Raw genomic sequence first — 18276 nt, 5'->3', positions numbered from 1 at the left:
CTTCTTCCCCCTCCCCTTACCTTAAATTGTTTGGGAAGCAAAAAAAAAAAAAAAAAAAAAAAAAAAAAAAAAAAAAATGTGTAAGACTGCAAATATGACATACCCCACATACTTTGATATTTTTGGTTTAAGGTATCAGTTTGCTCTAGCATATGTACTTGTAATTATCTCAAAAAGTAAATTAGTTTGATGACTAATAACAGCTATGACTATTATAACAGATATTACTTACTTGAAAAGTGCTTGTGAGTTAAGTAGAATGAACAGTGGAAATAATGAAAGTACAGATAAAAATGTTTTTATATCTAGTAAAGGAGAGAAAACCAATTGTGGAGAGATAGGACATATAATACTGCACCTTACATGGTGTTGCCACCCAAAAATGATGAGTGAGAGAGAAATAATAAGAATACATATATGAGTGGCTCTCATATACTGAAAAGTATGAGTACTTACCATTGATCGAGGTATCACTGTCTGGCTTACTCTCATGTGGTGGAGTGGGGTCTAACATTCTGGAAGAGATGATGTCACTGTCAATGATTCTTAAGAAAGACTATGAAACAACATAAATTTTCTTGGAGTTGACTTTTGAGAAATAAATAGATTACATACTATATGTTCCATTAATTGAACACAGTATATCCTAAGGGAAGCATAAAAATAATAGAATATGTATTTCTCCACATATGAGAACATACTGCCCTTTGAAAAAATTGTGTCCTATACTCTGTCCCCATCTGGGAATGAAACCACAATGTCTTTTGAATAACAATATGAAATGTCTTGATGCCTCCTCTAACTTTCTCTATATTAACTTTATTATGAGAGCCATGTATGAAACATGTAGCAAAACACAGAGAGAGAAGAGAGAAGGAGAAAAGGGTAATGATGCCTGAGGCGTGATAATTCTTGCCGCTCTCCATAATTTACTGTAAGATTGCTCCCCACTACATTCCTCTTAAGAATTTACCCACTTCCCTTTGTCTTTCTTAGCTGTTACTGACACTTAATATAGTAAAAAAGTTATCCTCTCTGATGTGCTAATCAGTTTTTACCCAGCACCCTTGATACACCCATAATTTTTTTTTTTTTAAACAATGTTCTTCATGCCTCTAAACTGAGGGGATAACCTCTTTCAACGACTCTTCAGCGCTTGCTGAACATCCTAGCATCTATATGTGAGTGGTTGGCTGGCTCCCCTTTTGTCTGTTGGTTGTTGTGCTTTTGTGTCTTTAGTGATGCAACTGGTTTACAAAGCTTACTGCTGGGAGCTCTGTAGCCAGAGGATGTCATAATATTCTGTACATGTATAGTCATTCAGGGGACTGCATATGGACTGTGCATTGATGGGAGGACATAATATTCTGTGGGTGTGGGTGGCCCGTTACATGGATGGTACCTCACAGAATATTATAAGCCTTATACTTGTGTTTCTTTTGTCCTATCTGTGCCCCTCCTGCATGTGGTTTGTGATCTTTCTTAACAAATTGGTGGTTGTAATAGTCCCTTCCCTGTGGGTGGGTGAAACAGGGTGGCAATCTCAGAGTTCTGATAGCTGTGGGCTGCATCTGGTCGCAACAACTTCAACAAGGTTTGCAGCCTTAGATCAAATTTCCAATCAGCAGAACATCATCTCACTTCCTTCAAACCTCACTGCATGTTCCTCACTGAAACCCAGGCATCTCATGCTACTGACAGCAGATTAGTTTCTATTCTTATTTACCATATTTTCCAGCGTATTAGACACACCTCTGCATAAGACGCACCCCAATTTTACAAGAATGTTTTGTGGAAAAAAATGTACTATATTTCATAAAATTATTGAAAAAAAATTGTAGTGTGTGTGTGTGTGTGTGTGTGTGTGTGTGTGTGTGTGTGTGTGTGTGTGTGTGTGTGTGTGTGTGTGTGTGTGTGTGTGTGTGTAATTACCTACATACAGGAAGAGAGCTATGCTCATGTTATCCTGTCTCCATATCTACAAATGTCTAGCCCTTCCTTGAATTTATGTAGGGTTTTAGTGTTGACAACTTTTGCATCCAATGCATTCCACACATCAACACACTGTTGCAGGAAGCTGAATTTCTTTACATCTCTCGTACTGTAGCTCTTTTTCAGTTTCTTTCCATGTCCTCTGACCTTGATATCCCAAATCATCAAGTCTTCATTATTGTTTTTTCTAATCTTTTCATAGCTCTATACATCACTATTAAATCTCCTCTTTCCCTCCTCAATTTTAATACCTTCAGTTTCTCTTTGTATGACAGTTCCCTTAAATTGGAAGGAAGTTTTGAGGATGCTCTTTGAATTCTTCCAAGTTTTCTTATGTATTTTTCAAGTTTGGAGACCATACCAGGGTTGCATACTCCAATCTTGGCATTATTAGGTTTGTAATCAGTTTCTTAGTCATTTCTCCATTTATGTAACTGAAAGCTGCCTTGATGTTTCTTAACAGGTTATAAGTTTCGGCTGTGATTTTATTAATGTGCTTTTCTGGTGACGGCTATCCACTCTGATTACCCTGAGATCTTTTTCTTCTGTTTCCTTTTTGATACACTCATTTCCCATTGTGTATATGCCTCTTGGTCTTCTCATGCTTTTCCCAAATTCTAAAACACTGTATTTCTTTATGTTAAATTCTATTTCCCATTTACAGAACCAATCCCATATCCTTTCCAGATCTTGCTGTAGGGCCATGCAGTCATCATCTTCCTCTATTTTTCTTAACAGTTTTGCATCATCAGCAAACAAACTCATATAATTTTCTATTCCTTTCAGCATATAATTTACATATATTGCAAACATGACTGGAGCTAACACAGATCCCTGTGTCACACTGTTAGTAACTTGTTTCCAAGAGGATTTTTTTTTCTTTTACTGTAGTTCTCATTTGTCTGTTATTTAAAAAGTCTTAGAACCATCTCAGCATACCCCTTTTCAGCCATCTTATTTCTTTTAGTTTCCACATTAGTCTTTTATGTCAAATGCCTTTTTTTGGGTCTAAATAAATGCAGTCTACCCATCCATCTCTTTCTTGTACAATGTCTACAACTCTCAAGTAGAAACTTATAAGGTTTGTAGTATAGGATCTTCCTTCTCTAAAGACAAATTGTTTGCTTCTCAATATGTTGTTATCTTCTAGATACTTCATCCATCTTTCTTTTATAATCTTTTCACTATCTTAGCAACCACACTGGTTAGGGACACTGGTCTGTAATTTAACGGATCTTCATCATTTCCACCTTTAAATATTGGCACAATGTCTGCCTTTTTCCAGTCAATGGGACCTACACCCTCTTCAAAAGAGCTTGTAAGGACAGCATGGATTTTGTCAGCTAAATGTTCACTGCATTCTTCTAGAATCCAGTTTGACACTCCATCCGGCTCCATAGCTTTCCTTTTGTTCAGTTTTTTCATTATCTTTTTTACCTCTTCCACAGACACTTCCATACTGTGCATTCCAATCCCTTCTGTGTCTGTCCTTTGCTCCACAAATTCACTTTCGCTCATGAAGACTCACTGGAAACAATTATTCATTATTTCGGCCATCTGTTTTGCATCTTCATAAATCACACCATCTCTCTCCAATTTACTTATTCCTTTCTTTTTTTTCAGTTTGTCATTTACATATCCATAGAACAATTTGGGTTGGTACTTACATTTCTCAACAATATCTTTCTTTTAATTTATTCTTTCTTTTTTATGAATGTTGCCATATGCATGCCTTTTATCTTTATAAAATATCCAATGGTTGTGTCTTCTACTTTTCCTCCATCTATTCCATGCCTTATCTCTTTCAGCTTTTGCTTTTTCACATCCTCTGTTGAACTACACTTGTCTTGCCTGTTTTCTTGCCCATTTTATTGGCACATATTTTCTTATACTCTCCTCATATATCCCTAGTAGCAATCTCCATTTATCTTCTGCCTCTGGTATTGTGGAAATCTGTCCAATCAGCTCTTTCAAAATATTTTTTTTAGCTCCACAAAGTTTGTTTTACTGAAGTTTAGTGTTCCTTCTTTATGGTCTTCTTCCTCTGTGCCTTCTACCCCCAGCTTGAACTCAATTAGCACATGATCATTTTTTCCTAATGGGCTTTGGTATGTCATATCCTCCACAATTTCAGGCTCCTTGGTAAATACCAGATCCAGTCTTGCAGTCTCTTCATTCCCCTGAAGTCTTGTTGAGTCTTTCACCCACTGCATAAGAAGGTTGTCCATAACCATCTGTAGTAATTTATTTCCCCTTGACAATTCACTCCCTTTGGTTGATCAATTCTCCCACGGTACCTCTTTGCAATTGAAGTCCCCCATAAGTATTATGTTCTCACTGTTAGTAACCAGTCTCTTCATACATACAATAGTATTATTAATCATCTGTTCATAATCATCTATTGTCCATGAGTTCGTTTTCAGGGTTACATAAGCTACAGCAAAATCTCTCTTACCTCCACTTTGTCTCACTCCTACTTTCAACACCTCAGCTCCTCCCTCACCATAAATTATGTTATTCACTTGCAGTTCTTTCTTTATAAATAATAACACACCACCTCCTTTCTTGACATTTCTGTTTCTTGTCCATACATTGTATCTGTTTTCTCCAAGGTCAATTGATTCTAACTCCCCACATAATTTAGTCTCAGTTAATCCCCATGACATCTGGCTGACTCACTCTCAAATAATCATTCATTTCTAACAGAGCTGATTATAGGCCGCTCACATTAGTATATACTATTTTCAACTCTCTTCGGTCAGTCTTAGTGTTGTGTACCTCTTTCTCAATTTCATGTCCTTGATTCTCCAATAAAAGCTCTTTTTCTCTGTCTCTGTTCTGTTCATGTTTTTTTTTTTCCTTTTCTTCGTTCCACAATTCATTTCTTCTTCATTAAGGTCTCTTCTTATCCAGGCTTTCTTATAAATTTCCTTGGATGCTAACTTCCACAATCTTGCAATTAGTTCTTCAGCAGCAACTTGTGATCTCATCCTAATTTTCAATGGCCTATGTTTGTTTTCTCTATATTTCCTTATCCTGAACACTTCCTCTATTTCTTCTTTGAGCTTATTTCTCTCGTCTTGTTCCTCACATGCTGTTTCTACCACCTTCTCAGCTACATTTTTTTTCATGTTGCTCTCTTGCATGTCTAATAGGCTAGACTTCTTCCTGTAACCCAAAAAACTACCACACATTTTTTTTTTTTTCAACAATCCCTTACTATGTTTGGTTTTTCTCTGATGACTTTTAGCACAGTTTTCTCCACATCATCTTCCCTTTGCTGGAGTTGCATTTCTATAACTTCCTTGAGATCAATTTTCTCCTGTTCCTCTTCTTTTTTCCAGACATCTTGCCTTTCACTTAATTTCTCCACCTTAGCATCATTTACCTCCACTATCTTCTCATTAGTACTCAGTTGTTTCTTTAGTTCTTCACATTCACTCTTCAACAACACATGATCCACGTGTAAGATTTCTTGTTTTTTTTTCTCCCATTTGAGACATTCTTTCGAATACTTGCTTTAGATTCCATTCCAATTCACATATTTTCCAATGTAACACCTTCTCACCTGGCGATGACAGCTTTTCCTTCTCCGAATCACATATTTTCTTATGTATTATATTCTCAAAACCAGAGATATCTAATCTTTTGCCTTCAGTTGCCCCACTTCCTGTGCTGGGAGTGAATGTCAACAAACCCAGGCTGCTTTGTTCAATTGCTCCCTCCATCTCTTCTCTTCCTTCAGTGTGTGTGTGTGTGTGTGTGTATGTGTGTGTGTTTTATGTATGAGGGCCAATGGCCAAGGCTAACACTTAATGCCAGTTTCCATAAAGATGTCAGATAGAGTAAAAAAAAAGATAAAAAATAAAATAAAATGAATAAAAAAAAAAAGGATAAGTGTCTTGAAACCTCTCTCTTGAAAGAGTTCAAGTCATAGGAAGGAGGAAATACAGAAGCAGGCAGGGGGTTCCAGAGCTTACCAAAGAAAGGGATGAATGATTGAGAATACTGGTCAATGCTTGCATTAAAGAGGTGGATAGAATAGGGATGAGAGAAAGAAGAAAGTCTTGTGCTGCAAGACTGCAGGAGGGGAGGCATGAAGTCAGCAATATCAGAGGAGCAGTTAGCATGAAAATACTGGTGGAAGATAGCAAGAGCTGCCACATTGCAGCAATGGGAGAGAGGCTGAAGAGTCAGTTAGAGGAGAGGAGTTGATAAGATGAAAAGCTTTTCATTCCATCCTCTCTAAAATAGTGGTGAGTAGAACCCCCATACAAGTGAAGCAAATTCCATATATGGACAGATAAAGCCTCTTGTACAAAGTTAAGTAGCTGGGGTTGAGGGGGAGAGTGAAAAAAAAACTACTAGAGACAACTTAGAATGCCTAACTTTGTTGTCATGCAACAATTTGGGTCTTCCCAAGCCTTCTGTCACTATGCAGCATTATTGTTTGGGCTGTTGGCTTGAAAAGAGCTTCTAATTACCCTGACTTTCCTATATTCATGCAAGACACTCTTCTTCAAAGTATTTGCACACGAAACAGATGTTGTCAATAAACTTCACAGCAAAAAAATTAGGAAACGTGAAAAGACAACCCTAATTATATTTCCTTGAAAACCAATCCTTATCTTATTTACAAGAAAATATGTGCTGCTTGGCATTATGAAATGTTAAACTTACATTTCAGTTTTAGAAACATATTAATTTTTAGCATGTCTGTATGTCTTGTAACATATACAGTTCTCAAACTTAATTCATTCTTGAATGCCATTCAAAATCCAAGACGTTCAAAAACCGAAACTATTTTCCCTATAGGAATCAATGTGAAATGGATTAATCTGTTCCCAGACACCAGTCTACACTGTCTTAGTGGCTTATGACAGATGCTCCCATAGCCAAGATGGCTGCTTCACAACATCTCCAGCTTACAAATTATTTATCCAGAAAGGATGTATTGAATGAACATAATGGCACAGAACTCATCAGAAGATACTGTTTAGACCGATCTAGTGAGAAGCCTTACAGAGGGACACAGAGAAGAGCAACCCACTTACTACCAAAATGAAGGTGATCATAACACTTAGACATCTTGCTGCTGGAAAAGCTACTGGAAAAATGAAGCTGTGCAGTATTGATGGCACTGGGGGTCATCAAAAGAGCCACAGATGGCTTGGGATTACTCCTGAGTGCCGAAAACTGTTAGTTTACAATTGAGGTTTTAAATGGGATCACATTTATCTTATTTCAAAGATTGAGTTACTGTCTTACACTCTGCCTCTTCTCCAAATATATAAAAACGAGGTAGATATTTATAGAAACTATAAATTTGTAATAAATGGCAGCTTTTGTTATGTCTTTTAATATTTGAAATAAAATAACTTTGTTCTATAACTGAATTATGGCATCACAACTGGAATAATAATAATGAGTTCAAGATTTTGTGAAAAAAACAATTTGTTCGAAAAGGGAGGCATTTGGTAACCGAAGTTTCACTGTATATATAATGCAAAGTACATTAAATGTAAACTAGGCAAATGAGGCCAGGTACAGTCCTCACCCCAAGATGAGCTCCAAATTGTTATTGTTTTACATTTGAAACGTGTTACTATACTCACTGTGCTGCCTGCATCTGTCTCATGACGCTCACTGCCCCTAGTATACTGAAAGTGGATATCATATCCTACTAACCTCGTTTGTGAAGGCAATTCTTGAGCCTTATCTTCTTGTTGTCAACTTGAGTACAGTGGGCTGGTGGCAGAAACAACTCTATCTCTGTCGAAGAACCTCTTCTGTTCTAAATCTTAAGTGACTGAATTGTTTTTGGCCCTTTTTGACAAAAACACATATTGAAGTATTGAAATAAATACATTTCTAAGATTTTAAAGTAAGTTAAAGATTTTACAGGCAGGCAAGACTCATTTTGGGCTATATATTCTAAATAAGAGGTGGGCTAAATGCAAGGTGTTGTACAATCTGGCTTGTTTTTCAGGAAATCACAACTATAGTTATCTCCTGCACTTCAGTTGTGAAGTTTATTGACTAAAGCAACTGTGTGTTAATAAAGTGATGAAGAGCTTCTTGCATGGTGCAGGAAAGTCAAGGTAATTAGAGACTCTTTTCAGCCCAACAGCCCAGACAACCCATGACACCTCTGGTGGAAGACTGCTTATAAGTCCCCCATACTGCCAGTGTGCATCACAACTGACCACATTGTATTGTATAGGCAGCAGGAAGTTGGCACTCTGCAGCAGCTGTCACCTGATGCTGGTGGAGCAAAACTACTTGATGCTGGAGGGGAAGGTGTTCACCACCACTCAGTGTCAGAAGAAGGCATGGCTGTTCCTCCTGGGCAGCCCAAATCTCACAATCATTACAGACTAACACACACTCCAGAACAAGGAGCTGAAGTATGTCAGCAACCCCCTCTGTGATGGAACTTGGAGGAAAAAAAACTCATGTACACCTGTGTCAAATATCTCATGGGGGAGGCCAACTTTGTGGACAATGCACTCTTACAATACATTGTGCTCTGCAGGGAACCTGACAAGATTAATCTGGCAGAGGACAAAGCCACCTATGCACCTGTGCCAGTGGGCTTTTGCCCAGGAGAATAAGGAAGGTGGTGTCATGAACCTTTGTATGGTAGAGGAAGAGGCCTGTCACGATAAGTATTACAGACTCCTCTATGCACATGTGTCTTGTTAGGATGGGGATTAGGATGCTGCTGCTAAGCCCATATTTCCAGGTGAGGTGGCACTTGTCATGCCACAGGGACATTATAATGTATGTCACTGACAAGGGGCACCTGCAGGTAGTCATCCCCACCACTGTCCCATGTTTGGTTGTGGCTAGTCTCCAATCAGGTCACCAGGACATGGACTCTACACTGCACTGTGCCAGACAGTCCATATACTGGCTGAGCACCAACAATGAGATTAAACAAAAGTGAATGCAGTGTTGAGTATGTAAAGCCAATGCCTTATCCACCCCCTGTTGCTCATCCATGTATCCCTTCCACATGGAAGAGGTGGACCTGCTCCAGCTATCTAACAAGGTGTATATAGTTTATGCAAACAGGCTTACAGACTGGTTGGAGGTAGAATACAATCCTAAAAGTTCACCAGCTCCAGACTCTTATCTATCTTCCATTAGTAGCTTAGAACGTTTGGATCCCTAAAATCCAGTCATGTAATGGCAGCATGAACCTTGTGTGTGAGAAAGCCATAACTCTTTAAAAGTAAAAACAATCCTGGGAAGTGCTAAATAGAATGAGAATGACAGAGAATGAAAATGAGATTCTATGAGTGAGAGAGTAAGAAAGAAAGGATAAAGGGAAAATGACATAGAATGAATGTGAGGGAGAGAGGGAGTGTCACTCCCCTGTCCCTTATCTCTGACAGATACAGGAAAGGAGAGGTATAAAGGAGGAAAGTTTGAGAATAGACAAAAGATGGGAGAGGAAAGGAACAATGGGAGGAAGGGACATACAGAGGAGGAGAGTGCATGGAGCAAGGAAGTGGAGAGAGAGAGAGAGAGAGAGAGAGAGAGAGAGAGAGAGAGAGAGAGAGAGAGAGAGAGAGAGAGAGAGAGAGAGAGAGAGAGAGAGAGAGAGAGAGAGAGAGAGAGAGAGAGAGAGAGAGAGAGAGAGAGAGAGAGAGAGAGAGAGAGAGAGAGAGAGAGAGAGAGAGAGAGAGAGAGCATTGGCTCAGTGTGTAAGTATGAGAGAGAGCATTGGCTCAGTGTGTAAGTATTCCAAACATGAGCCTTATTGAAGTCACAAATGAATGATATGTTGCTGTATTCAGGACTGTGTTGAATAAGTAATAGCAATGGAATACCAGTATTGTATTGATGTGTAACTGTGACAAGTCCCAGAAAAAAAGTGTGTAATTTACAATAATTCAAAGAATAATTCAGGCTCTTTGGGCCAAAAGACTGAGCCAGTGGTGATATCTGGCAACTCTGAAAACTTCCCATTGGTTAGACTAGGTTAGGAAAAAAATCAGCGAATATGGGAAGCTGTGAATGCTGAACCACAAATAGATGGGGAAACACTACGTATGTATGTATGTGTATATACATATATATATATATATATATATATATATATATATATATATATATATATATATATATATATATATATATATATATATATATATATATATATATATATATATATAATTTTTTTTTCTTTTTTTTCCTGGTATTTCATGGCCAAGGAGGAAATATGTAGGAAATGGAAAGGCACAAATCCCAAGCCTGTGTGAATAAAAAAAAGAAACTATACACACCATAGAAAATAATACAAGATAAAAAGAAAGAAAAGTTTATCAATCATAATTTTCAGAAATTTGGAATTTATGATCAGAAAATATATGAATAACATGAATAGGTTATGAACTACATGAACCTCCATCATCAATGAATGATTCTCAAAATAGATCAACTGTTTTCATTCAATTCTGCAGCTCAAATGTTCAAGTGTTGAGCATACAATAGTCACTCAGCCACTCTACACTGTCTGCTGTCAAGTATAAAACTCTGTCATTAAAGTTCATAACAAAGGTCCACCTTATCTGTCCCATACATGTCTTGTGTTGTATACCATTCTCCCCATCATAATACTGAAGCATATTACATACCACTGTCACCAGACAAGTCTGCTTGGTGTCTCTACAATATGATTATATAGTCCTCCATTCACTTTGACAGCACCTAAAACCTAGAGCCAAGTAAATATGAGGGGCAAAAAGGAAAGAGACCTTACATTTATGGCTTTCATGCTTTCTCTCTGCCCACACTATCCCTGTCTCCCGTATTCCTGGCTCCCCACTCCCGCTACAAACATCCCTCCACCGCTTTCATTTGACAACTTGATATAATTTTATGAACCTATCAATTTATCATCTTACTTTTTTTTTCACTAATAACACACCTTATATCCTACCATTAACTCAAGACAAAACCAAAGGAGATATAATTTGGTCACTCAGTGCCACTGGGCTCACAATTCCACACACATGTGCACATTCATAATTGTAACACTAATATTAATTTTCCTATTATTTTTGTTTAATAAATATATTTATTCACTATTATTTTTTTTTGCAAAAGGGGGGCCATGGCTGCATGGCCCCCATTGGTACGCCACTGGCTACAACAGCCATTCTCCAGGATCTGAACACACCATTGCAAGACATGGGTGTCTCCCCCAACTCAACTGCTGAAGGGACAGCAGGTAAGGGACTTCATGCCCATCACCATGCAACACTACCATGTCAGCAGACAGTGGATGAGGATGCTATGAGACCACGAGTGAGTTTATTCACTCATGAGCCATGGTGTACACAGGAGATGCTAAGTTCAACCAAACAGCACACAAACTGAACCCACTCACTCCAGGCCAACAGGTGCATCTGCAGAACCATGAGATGGGAAGAGGGAGACCACATTGACTGTGATCAATACCCCATTTCTTAAGCAGTAGACAATACAGCTATAGAGCAGCAGGTGTGCATCACTCAGGAGTTGGTGACACCTCCAACCATCTGAATGTGATGCAGAGCAGTAAGCTGCATCTACATAGAAGAGAGGATGCTACCAAGGGGGTGGACTCCACAAGCAGCTACAATGAGACACCTACACTACCCTCCACTCCTCTGGCTAGACCATGCCACACAAGATGTGCTCCTAGATAAGAGTTGACTCTGTATAGTGCAGATCAGGGCTATGCATGTCTTGTCTTAAAGTAATGACACCCTGAACCACAGCCATCCTTCTCCAATCTGGTACTAATGACTGATGATGCTATCCCCCACTTTCCTATCTTCCTATCACCCTGCCACCTTGTTACAGAGTGAAAATTGGGAAGCATGAATGGTATAATGCCAGGTGTGTAGAAACAAAAAAGAAAAAGGACAGGGCATGGAAGATAAATGAACAGAAATGCTAGAGAAGGATACAGAAAGGCAAGGAATGAATATACCAAAATAAGAAGGGAAGAAAGAAACTTTGAAAGTGACATAGTGAGACAATGCAAGGAAGAACCCAAACTCTTCTACAGATACATAAATGGGAAAATGAAACATGAGGATGGCATAAACAAGTTAAAAAGAGAAGGAGGAATTAATGAAACTACTGAGGAGATGAGTGAACTAATGAATGATAATGGAAACTGAATTTGTGGCACCGAAAGTGGTATCACAGAATGAGGGAATACAGGAGATACAAGTAAAGACAAAAGAAATCAAGAAACTGCTGGAAGAGCTGGATGTTAGAAAAACTATGGGACCAGATCAAGTAAATGGATGGATATTAAAAGAATGCAGAGAACAATTGGAAAACCCATATGGGATATAATTAACAGCTCATTGAGAGAAGGAAAAGTACCAAGGGATTGGAAAAGAGCTTATATACAAAGGAGGAAATAAAATGGAACCATTATATTATAGAGTGGTGCCACTAACAAGTATTGTAAGCAAGCTTTGTGAAATAGTAATTAAAGGCAGATGGGTGGAATATCTAGAAGATGAAAAGATAATTACAGGAAAACAATTTGGATTCAAGAAAGAAAGATCCTGTGTCACAAATCTACTGAGCTTCTATATGAGAGTAATAGATGGAATGCAAGAGAGGGATGGATGGGTTGATGTGGTATACCTGGATCTCATAAAAGCATTCAATAAAGTTTCCCACAAAAGCTTTATGTGAAAGCGAGAGAATGGAGGAGGACTAAAGGGAGCAACATTGAGATGGATGGAGGATTATTTACAAGGGAGGGAAATGAGAACAGTAATCAGACACTAAATCAAGTAGGCACAGAGTGACAAGTGTTGTACCACAAGGCAAGGCAAGAAAGACTTAAAGAGATGGGGTTACCGACACTACAAGACAGAAGAGAAAAAGGAGACCTTATAACAATGTACAAATTAGTAAACAATAAAGAAAGAATAGACAGCAATGACTTGGTACCACAGATGGAGGAGGGAGAGACAGACGAGGGGGCATGGTAAGAAAATGAAAAAGAGTGGATGTTCAAGCGACATCAAGAAATACAGCTTCCCACAAAGAACTATTGAAATCTGGAATGATATGAAAAAAGAAGTGGTTGTAGCAAACAGTGTACACATATTTAAAGATAAACTGGATAAATATGGTTATGGAGACAGAACAAAATGAGCTTTGGTTCATGCCCTGTACAATACAACTAGGTAAATACACACATCATAGACTAAGAAGAACCAAAGTCATATACTAAACACTCACCCAACAGTCTTCTCTGATTCTAAAATAATTTCATTTCTCTTTCTTCCATTTTCAAGAGTCAAGGGAAGGAGGATGGGTGATGCCTGGATGTCTCCTTCTCTATGCCTCTCTTCAGCATCCTTCTTTGTCCACAAATGGTTCTCAGGAGCTCTCTGTGGATGGTCTGGGGAATGGCTGGCTCCGTCCTGTAGTGGTTTCTTTTGCTGCACTGAATCTTGTTCCCTACTGCAATTACTGCTGTTACTTGATATGCTGCTTGCTTCCCCATTTTGCTGCAAGACAGTAATGGCAGTGGTTGTTAATAATTTCAATATCATTTAGGCTATCATCTCTTATTTCTGTTTTTGTCCTTTTAAAGCAAGGTTTGAAAACCCATTTTTCTTTAATCCAACCCACTGTTTTTTTGGGGGATTTTATTGGGTTTTATTTATCTACTTATTTATTTATTCATTTGTTTTGTTTTGGGGTGGGGCTTTATTGGGTTCTTTTGGATTTTATTTTTTTTTTGTTTATTCCTCATATTTATATGTAAATCAGTTTAAATATGCAATTAAAAACAATCTAGTGTGAAACAAGGTTTGAAGTGTTTTTTTTATTTTTCATGTAGGAGGGACACCAGCAAAAAAAAAAAAAAAAAAAAAAAAAAAAAAAAAAAAAAAAAAAAAGGCCCACTGAGGTGCTGGTCCCCAAAGTTGAAAGCAGTAGTCAGAAATTACAGGATGTCTTGAAACCCCTATTGAAAGAGTTCAAATCATAGGAAGGTAGAAATACAGAAGCAAGCAGGGAGTTCCAGAGTTTACCAGAAAAAAAAGGCTCAATGATTGAGAATACTGGTTAATTTTAACATAAGAAAGGTGGATAGAATAGGGGTGAGGGAAATAAGAAAGTTTTGTGCAGTGAGGCCACAAGAGGAAGGGAGGCATGCAATCAGCAATATCAGGGGAGCAGTTGGCATGAAAATAGCAGTAGCAGACAGCAAGAGATGCAACATTGCAGCAATGAGAGAGAGGCTGAAGACAGTCAGTTACAGTAGAGGAGTTGACAGGATAGAACATAAGAACATAAGAAATAAGGGAAGCTGCAAGAAGCGACCAGGCTTACACGTGGCAGTCCCTGTATGAAACACACCTACCTATTTCCATCTGCTATCCCCATCCATAAACTTGTCTAATCTTCTCTTAAAGCTCTCTAGTGTCCTAGCACTAACTACATGATTACTGAGTCCATTCCACTCATCTACCACTCTATTTGAGAACCAATTTTTTCCTCATTCCACTCATCTACCACTCTATTTGAGAACCAATTTTTTCCTATCTCCTTCCTAAACCTAAATTTTTCAAGCTTGAACCCGTTATTTCTTGTTCTACCCTGGTTGCTGATCCTAAGAATTTTGCTTACATCTCCCTTGTTATAACCCTTATACCACTTAAAGACTTCTATCAGGTCCCCTCTTAACCTACGTCTCTCTAAAGAATGTAAATTTAACAGCTTCAACCTTGCCTCGTAAGGAATACTCCTCATCCCCTGTATCCTTTTAGTCATTCTCCTCTGTACTGATTCTAATAGACCTATATCTTTCCTGTAATGTGGGGACCAGAACTGCACCGCGTAGTCTAGATGAGGTCTGACCAGCGCCAAGTATAACTTTAATATTACTTCTGGCCTTCTACTTTTAACACTCCTAAAAATGAATCCTAGTACCCTATTTGCCTTGTTTCTGGCTTCTATGCATTGTTTCCCTAGACGGAGTTCAGAGCTAACTATAACTCCTAAATCTTTCTCGTACCCTGTACCTACCAGAGTTCGGTTGTCTAATGTGTACCTATTGTGTGGGTTTCCTCTACCTACGCTAAGCACTTTGCATTTATTGATATTAAATTGCATTTGCCATTTTGATTCCACCCTGTCTAAAAGAGCGGTATGAGTGGTACCAACCCCCCTGATACGTGTGAAGCATACTGCATACATGGATGGATAAGGTCCCTGTACAGAGTTATTAGCTGTGGAGGGTGAGAAAAACTGGTGGAGATGACTCAGAACACCTAACTTTACAGAAGCTGTTTTAGCTAGAGATGAAATGTTAAGTTTCCAATTTAGATTGTAAGTAAAGGACAGACCGAGGATGTTCAGTGTAGAAGAGGGGGACAAATGAGTGTAAATGTAGAAGAAGGGATAGTTGTCTGGAAGGTTGTGTTGAGTTGACAGATGGAGGAATTGAGTTTTTGAGGCATTGAACAATACTAAGTTTGCTCTGACCCAATCAGAAATTTTACAGAGATCAGAAGTTAAGTGTTCTGTGGCTTCTCTGCAAGAGATGTTTACTTACTGAGGGGTTGGACATCTACAAAAAGACGTGGGAAAGTGCAGGGTGGTATCATCAACATAGGAGTGGATAGGACAAGAAGTTTGGTTTAGAAGATCAATGATGAATAATAGGAAGAGAGTGGGTGACAGAACAGAACCCTGAGGAACATCACTGTTAATAGATTTAGAAGAAAAATTGTGACTGTCTACCACAGCAACAAAAGAAGAGTCAGAAAGGAAACTTAAGATGAAGTTACAGAGAGAAGGATAGAAGTCATAGGAAGGTAGTTTGGAAATCAAAGCTTTGTGCTGGACTATTAAAAGCTTTTGATATGTCTAAGACAACAGCAAAAGTTTCACCAAAATCCCTTAAAGATGACCAAGACCCAGTAAGAAAAACCAAAAGATCACCAGTAGAATGGCCTTGATGGAAACCATACTGGCAATCAGATAGGTTGTGAAGTGATAGATGTTTAATTATCTTCCTGTTAAGGATAGATTGAAAACTTTAGAGGGGCAGGAAACTAAAGCAATAGGACATTAGTTTGAGGGACTAGAATGGTCGCTCTTTTTAGGAACAGGCTGAATTTAGGCAAACTTCCAGCAAGAAGGAAAGGTAGATGTTGATAGATAGAGTTGGAAGAGCTTGAGTAGCCAAGGTGCAAGCACAGAGGCACAGTTTCAGAGGACAATAGGAGGGACCCCATCAAGTCCACAAACCTTCCAAAGGTTTAGACCAATGAGGGCATGGAAAACATCAATACGAAGGATTTTAATGGGTAGTATGAAGCAGTCAGAGGGTGGAGGAGAGGGAGGAATAAGCCGTGAATCATCCAAGCAAAGGTATGAGCAAAGAGTTCAGCTTTATAAATAGATGAGATGGCAGTGGTGCCATCAGGTTGAAATAAAGGAGGGAAAGATGAAGAAGCAAAGTTATTAGAGATACTCTTGGCTAGGTGCCAGAAGTCACAGCAGGAGTTAGATCTTGAAAGATTTTGACACTTTCTATTAATGAAGAACAGGCACTTGTTTAGGTCATGCTGATACACACTGATCCAGTTGGACAAAAGCCTGTGTTAATTTGTACTATACAGGAAATGAATGGGTCAGGTTTGACTACTTTTACATTTTTTATGTATATATATATATATATATATATATATATATATATATATATATATATATATATATATATATATATATATATATATATATATATATATATATAGACCTTGTTTATCAATGATATAAAAAAATAAAAAATTTGATATGTAAAATAATATATATATATATATATATATATATATATATATATATATATATATATATATATATATATATATATATATATATATATATATATATATATATATATATATATATATATATATATATATATATATATATATATATATAAAACACTTAGGCTTTTTTTCATTTTAGTAGTTTTTTTTTTTCTGAGTGTTTTTTTTTAGGGAAGATTTTTTTTTATACCAACCCTGTTTTAAAGTGAATAGGATATAATATAAATATTTAAAATCTTTGGTTGAGACATGATCACAGTATGAGGACACAGATATTTCTGGTGCTACAGCAATTTTTTTTACCTAACTCCCTTTAGAAGTACCTGGCATGCCTTGCTGCCATCCTCCTTGTATCTAATCTTAATTTATCTTCCTCTCCTCTCGTTCTCTGAGCTCCTCACATGAGTATCAGTGGAGCTGACAGTCATATATTTCACATCCTGGGTTTTGTGTGTATAAAGTTCCATTTTTTTCAGCATGTGCAGCCTGTCATTGTCAATTTTGTTGTTATGTGGGATTATCCTCTCCCATCTGATGAACTCTTATGTTTCTGTACCTTATGGTGTATTCACATCAATTTGTTTTGCTGAGGTTCATCATATTACATTCCATGGCCATTTCTGTCATGCCCTGCAACCTTCCCAGGCACTATACACCTTGGCCCACATGCCACCTAGGCCTTCCTTATGAGATATCACATAACATCTCCTGTAAGCAGCATAAAAGTCACCCCTCTTACCCGGTATCCATGCTTGAATACTCTGTACCTGAATGTCCTTGGGATATAGTGAGTGTTGACTTACTTCAGCTCCCATGAATTTCTTCAGGTAATAAGTATCTCTTTGTGTGTGAATAATTTTTCATGGTACCTTGTGCTCACTCCTTTGCAGGACAAAATGGTTGCTTCCATAGCTCACACCTTTGTGAGACATAATTAACCCCTTTACTTCACCAAGGGTTATTCTCTCTCTGATAATGATACTGAATTTAGAAACAAGTTTCTTGCTGAAGTTTAGAATCAAGCAGACTTAGATTGTGGCACACCATCCAGTGTCCAACAGCTTTGTGGAATAAGTAAACCATATAATATTAGAGGTGTTATGGCATGTCACAGATAGGTTTCCCTCATGTCAGGTTCATGGTTTTCTCACATTGAGGCATCCATTAATTTCTCTTATAACCCCACACTTTCTTCTGTTCAAGGAAGACAAACACTTGTGATAAGACATCTTGCCTGAGAAACCTAAGCCCTTATATAATCCCAACAACAATGCAAAGTTGCAACTCACTTCCTTCCAAGGCCTTCATCAAACAGTGCGCATTCACCTGTGCACCTCAAACACTCAGCCTTGCACTTGTCAGCATTACTTGGCTTGTTCTTCCAAATATCAGCTGAATGACATAGTCT

The 18276-nt window shown here is 38.0% G+C and overlaps 1 protein-coding gene across 2 annotated transcripts in view; it reads right to left on the bottom strand.

The window, feature by feature from the left end:
• The window catches only part of LOC135113200 (centrosomal protein 43-like), a 155151-nt gene that overhangs the window by 34365 nt on the left and 102510 nt on the right, over positions 1-18276 (bottom strand). For both annotated transcript variants that reach the window (XM_064028337.1, XM_064028336.1), the window contains 2 exons: positions 13261-13532; positions 457-515 (listed from right to left, as the gene is read on the bottom strand). In XM_064028337.1, the coding sequence (XP_063884407.1) occupies positions 457-515; positions 13261-13532 (331 nt within the window). The remainder of the gene's footprint in view (positions 1-456; positions 516-13260; positions 13533-18276) is intronic.

The sequence above is a fragment of the Scylla paramamosain genome, chromosome 25 (assembly GCF_035594125.1).
Source record: "Scylla paramamosain isolate STU-SP2022 chromosome 25, ASM3559412v1, whole genome shotgun sequence".
NCBI lineage: Eukaryota > Metazoa > Arthropoda > Malacostraca > Decapoda > Portunidae > Scylla > Scylla paramamosain.
This window is presented reverse-complemented; position numbering and strand designations above follow the sequence as displayed.